General features: G+C 39.5%; 1 protein-coding gene across 5 annotated transcripts in view; it reads right to left on the bottom strand.

The window, feature by feature from the left end:
- Positions 1-3070: 3070 nt before the first annotated feature.
- The window catches only part of GALNT18 (polypeptide N-acetylgalactosaminyltransferase 18), a 336920-nt gene continuing 333990 nt past the window's right edge, over positions 3071-6000 (bottom strand). For all 5 annotated transcript variants that reach the window (XM_054827877.1, XM_054827880.1, XM_054827881.1 and 2 more), the window contains one exon: positions 3071-3547. In XM_054827877.1, coding sequence (XP_054683852.1) covers positions 3401-3547 — 147 coding nt within the window. In that variant the 3' untranslated portion in view covers positions 3071-3400. The remainder of the gene's footprint in view (positions 3548-6000) is intronic.

Here is a 6000-nt window from a genome sequence, read left to right as displayed (position 1 = left end):
TAAGATGGAAAAATATATATATATTCATTTAATTGGAAAATTCTACCCTATCATTTATGCACTTCAAAGGATGCTACTTCACTGGAAATAATATGTTATGATGAAAAGTGTATTTCTGTGGTGTTACAACAAGTTTTCAGATGCCTTATCACAAAGATCCCCTTCTGAGACTAGGCACAGCCAGACTAAATTCAGGCTAAATAGTCATTCCACCTGACAATGCAAAGCTAATTTTAGTCAAGAAACAAAAAAAAATACATTGCTTTGCTGTTTCAGAATAGAGCTGTGAATGACATTCCTGAGCATCATGGTCTGCAGTTTTAAGTATGTTCATGATAAAAGCAAGGTCTGAGGGAGTTGGGAGGAGGAATTTAAGAAACACTACTGCAAATCAGTAGAGAATACACTGTTATTCAAAAGCCTTAATGATTGCCTCCTGAGCTTCTGTATTAGCACAACTATTTTGTATTCTGGGTTTGAGAAGTTATTCTGACTTAACCCTGTGGAAAACCTTTAACAGTTATTTGAACAAAAAATTTAAATATGATGAAGTTATGTTCTGCTTTTTTGTCTGTGTTAAAACCAGAAGTAGTGTTGAAGGTATTCTGGATAGCTCAGTGATAAAATTGTGATCCAAACCTTTCATTTTGGTGTTGTTTCCATGTCTTTACAACTGTGGTTGGATGAAGTACATTTTAACTTTTTTCCCCAGTAAACAGTAGGTGAGTGTGTACATGCATGGTTATGTTTCATATATAAAGTCATATATGTGTGTGTATATGTATTTGGTGGTGTAGATACACACACACAATTTAGGCTATAAACAAAATTGTGATGCATTCCATTGATGTGTGACCTTGAAATCTCAAATGTTTCCTTTTCTCTGTATCTCCAGCTGAGCATTCACTGCTACCCGGTATGGAATGACATGTGACAGCGACTTGCTTAATTATTGGTTTGCAACTGCCTCTTGATCAATGTGTGTAAAAAAAAAAAAACCTCAGTGAAGGGTGTTGACTGATTAACTTCTTTTTAGCAAAGACACAGAAGGTAGCACAACTCAGGCCCAATATTTACTTTGGTAATTCCACTGTAGTACCTAGAATTGCACTGGGATCACATTTAAACCCACACTTGCCACGGAGGGATTCCTGGTAATGTTGTTCTGTTTTCGAGAAGTGGAAGAAAACTGTTCCTCAGTGCAGGCCCTGTGGGAATCGGGGAGCAGCAGCCTTATAACTGGTGTGCAGTGGGGAGGTATGGCCGGCTAGCACCAAACACAGCTAGGTGAGACTACATCGCTCACCTCAGGGGTTTTGGTGTGGTGTTTTGTTTTTTTTTTTTCCCCTTTTCCCACTTAACAGTGAACGTGAGCACACTGCTGCAATGGAATCAGAAATAACTACAGTCTTCTTTGGGCAAATGTTAGACATACAGGATTCATTTTGGTATGAAATGAAACAGTTCAGAGCACAGCTTCTTCCTTTCACTTTTGTCAAGTCTTTGCCAGCTATCTCCCTCTAGTGCTCATAACCCTCTCAAAAAGTGACTGCTCAGAGTGCAGTAGGCCCATAAGAATCGGAGGAGACTGATTTGATCCATACTACTTGTTTTTCCCTCATGGCTGCATCTCCATGCACTAAGGTCTTGGTATCTTTGCTGAAAGGAAGTGTAGTTTATCTCATGCTATGAGTTCTGTGCTTTTTTCTCTGTCTGAACGTGCAGTTTCTTCCTCATTCATCTGGAGTGCCTGTGAAAAGTAAGTACAGTTGGTCAGTGGCAGAACTTGGGAATGCTCAAAATGGCTGTGCATGCCGTATACTGAGCCTTCTCCCACCGGGACACTGCACATCCTCCACTGTGCAGGGGGCTTGGCTCGCTTGTGTGGCAACCTCCTGTTTTCTCTGCAGGGCAAAATTAAAGCGGCTTTATCTTGTCTAGCTGTAGTACCCTGACACGCCGGTTATTGATGATCTTCCAGGGTTTTCACTCAAACAGGCCTGAGGGACTGCTGAAGTTGGTCAAAGTGGTTAAGCCCATCTTCATTGGCTGTTACTGTTTTCCTGTTGGCTCAGCATTTTCTTCTCTGAGAAGCAGATGTATGGTAACTATATATAGCAGGAAGTTGAACACATATAATTTACGTGCCACATGACTTATTAACCAGTCATAAGAAACAATACTGCTAGCTGGTCCTGAATGTGAAGCCAGTCTGTAAAAGACAGTTTGGCACATCAGCTCCATAAGATTATGACTGTTACTTACGGTAACAAACAACAGAATAAAAAGAACAAATAGAGTAATAAAAGAGAGGGAATTTACATACAAATAAAAGCAGCTGGAAATAAAGAGGCCAGTAATCCTGGTGTTCTGTTTTATCTCATCTGACTGTTTCTTCCTCGCCTCATCCTAGTCTTAGCTGAGATGAAGTGGTAAGGCATTGCATTCACACCTCCTTAAAGGTAGGGAGAAAGGCAGAGTGAATTCGTATTTTTTTACTGTCACTCTTGGATGGAGCCATTTTTATCCAAGTCTGTGGTAGCCAGGGAACAGTGCATTTAAAAAAAAAAAAAAAAAGAAGTTGTAAGAACTATGAACAAATGGTAGGAAAGTGCAGTCATTGAAACGGAGGTCAACCCATTGAGAAATGTCAGGGGTTTTTTTATTTTTCTTCCAGTAGCTGTTGCTTTTCTCTTGTAGCTTTTTTTCCCCCTTCTTTTTAATTAGTTCTCTTCCCTGCTTCACTTGAGCCCTGTCTGTGGTTTTATTTAGTAGTACTGGTGAGGAAGAGTATGTGGGTGCATATTTTACACCTCCACACACCACACCTCCCCTGTATTTGCACACTGGTAGCTACAGTGACCTAGACAGGTCTCCCTAGAGGGAGAAAGGAGAAAATCCTCCCTCCCTCCCTATAGCTACTAGCGTGCAGGTGGGACATTTTACCACAAGTCTGGAGAATACTGATAATTGGCAACAACTTGCCGAGATCAGGCTTGGGTTAATGAAAACAATGAAACCACCACTTAACTTCCAAATGGATTTCCATGGAGACAGCTAGACAGTAATAGTGTTTGGACTTTTTTATTCAATAAAAGTTTCAGTTATAAATATTCTCCATTTGTTTCCTATTTACAGTTGTAAAATATTTTAGGATAGCCTACCCATCACCTGTCATTCAGCTTCTCTATAAATGCCATGAAAACATCATTGTGAAATAAAAATGTCTTATTTTCAGCCCATAAACCCAATTTCCACACACTCACAAAATAAAATCAAAGGGACAAAAAAGAGGAGAGAAGGAATGGGGGGGGAGGGGGCATGAGGAATACAGTACAGCAGGCAACAATGCAATATTTGCTACACAGTAGCAAAAGAAATGGGTAAAAAATTTAGTCTGCTATGACGATAAGCTTTTCAGGACATTTGTTATAGACCAACGTTGTCCAGTGCATTTCTGAAGGACGAGTTGAAATCCAAATTCATTTTCATTGTTTTCCTGCAATTCCAGGCAACGCTTGGATTTTCGGTTCTGGATTGGACCTCCCTTTAAAATAAGGGAAAAAAAGAGAAGTATTTGGATTAAACATTGTGAACTTGTTACATTGCTACTGTGTGATAATATAGATTAGAGAACATTCCATTGTCTGTCTACTGAAGTCCACTGCTACTGTGAAAAATGTTTCAGTTAGAGACAAGATAAGCACGAGGTTGAATTTGGAATGAAGGTTCTTTTGTCACAGGCTGGTTTAATCTCTGATGCAGTTTAGAACAGCCTCAATTGCCCAGTTACCATTTCAGCAAATGGGGTTTCTAGAATGGAGCTCTGTTTCTAGCCGTGCTTTTCAACCATGAGCTAAAAGCTTTCCTGTTTGCTTCAGTTACCTGGCTTAGTGGCTCTGCTGCACCTCTGAAACATCAAAAAAAGGCAAAAGATGGTAAGTGCCTTGGCCAGGGGTGTCCTGTAAGTAGGATAAAATGCAAAAAGTGTTTCTTTGAGTTCTGAAATGAACTGTCTTTTGTAATCTTATGTTGCTAATCCTCAGTATTGACTCTCTATTCAATTCTCAGTTCAATACTGCCGTATTCACTGTTGAGTTGCAGCACTGGGGCTATCACACAGTTAACTATAGACCTAAATTACAATTAAATCATCGTGTGGGTGACATAAATTACATTTTTTTTTCCCTTTACTTCTTGTACACATTAGTGTCTGGCAAGTTTCTTCCAAGACATAGCGGGCAGAGTAATTTGCACAGAAGTCTGAAAGTCTGTCTTTCTCTAGAGTATCTTGGACGTGTGTAGTAGAGAATTACTGGCTTAATCTGCAAATCAAAGAATGGAGTGTAAAGCAGTAAAGATTAGTACAGCTGAAGCATGGAAAGAGCAGCCACATTTAAATTACTTATTTGTATAATGGGGAAAAAAATGGTTGCTATTAAAAAAAAAAAAAAAGACCCACTCAACCCCATGCAAAAACTCCCACCTCATCAGTTTTGTTCAAGTCTGTGTTATACCTTGCTTTAGAAAGTCGTGACTGTGATAGATTTCTGTTGTAATCACAAGGATATTGGCATAAATTGCATAGAAATGCTGAGTTTGCTTTTTCAGAGAAGGGTGTTACTCAGACAAGGGTAACTCGTGCCATTCAGTACAGGTTCTGCTTCGTTCAGACAGGTGACTGGGGCTCTCCTCTCCTCCTATCCTACCAGTAATACTAAGTACTTTCTCTGAGAAGTGACTTCTAAAAACATTTTTTGGACCTGGCTAATGAAATACAGAATTAGGTTTGAAAGCTCTAAGTTTTAAATGTGGATTTGGGTAAGAGAGAGCCCATTTCTAGAATAATCCACAAAATTCAAAACATGAGGCTCCCCTAAATCCTCCATGGTATGCCTACGTGCAGTCTAGCTAGAATTTTCACTGATTACTTTACTAGACAGACAGGCATACAGTAGGCATTTTAATATACCTCCATAACAAAATGCTGAGTGAACTGTATTTTCTGTATAACTGTTATTGACATTCATATTAATAATGTAGTTATATTTGGGTGTCTGGTGAGAGCATAAACTCTAAACTATCTATAAGCAATGAAACTGCTTGACAATGAAACTAGGATGGGAAATTAATCAAAGCTTTATTATATGCTATTTGTTGCCTTATCCTAAACACACAGCCTACTCCTCCCAAGTTACTTTGGCCTTTTAAAGCTCACTGTGGTGAGATTGGGGTTTTTTTTTTTTTCCAAATTAACTCAATGAGCTTTGAAGTAAGTCCTTCAGATATAAAACTCTACGGTAATGGGTATTTTCTCATTGTCAAAAGAAACAGTTGTGATGGTTTGTGTTTTTTTTTTTTTTTTTTCTTCTAGCAAAACATATGGTTTCTATTCTAAATGAAACCTGATTATGCTTTTTCTCTGCATAGACTGAGTGCCACATGGCACCCAGGGTCAGCTCCCTGGGTTTAAATTGCGAATTGCAGTTTACCTACCACAACTGTTTCTACCTAAACCCCAAATTGAGATCAACTTCCCTGTGCTTCCAACTGATGCTGGAGGTGCTTGTGTTGCTGTCATTTAACTAGTTCTGTATCTTCAATTTATCAGTTTGTCCTTGTCTCAGTTTTGGCGTCTGACATCCTCAGCTCAGATCTTGCACTAAGGAAGCAGGAGAAAGAAGTTGTCCCACTTTCTGTCTTGTCAGAAAGCTAACCAGTTGTGGGAGACTAGTTCAGCGCCATTACTTGCCTGACTTTTGGACCTGGGATGTGAATCTGGGCATGGTACTTTTAGACCTCTCTTGTAATATCTAACTTTAGCATGACAGCTAAAACACAAGTGTTTCCCTGGTACAACTCTCCTTGCCCAAATCCTGTGAATTGAACTCTATGGTGTCCATCTTGAGGACAACTTTTATGCTTATGAAGAAGAATGAGTTGGATGCTCAGGTCTAGTGGGCTTCAGCAGCTGGGCTGGCCAACACCTATTTGTTGGCT

This window comes from Grus americana, chromosome 5 (assembly GCF_028858705.1).
Source record: "Grus americana isolate bGruAme1 chromosome 5, bGruAme1.mat, whole genome shotgun sequence".
In the NCBI taxonomy this organism is placed as follows: Eukaryota; Metazoa; Chordata; class Aves; order Gruiformes; family Gruidae; genus Grus; species Grus americana.
The sequence above is the reverse complement of the archived record's forward strand: the minus strand, read 5'-3'. Positions and strand labels throughout refer to the sequence as shown.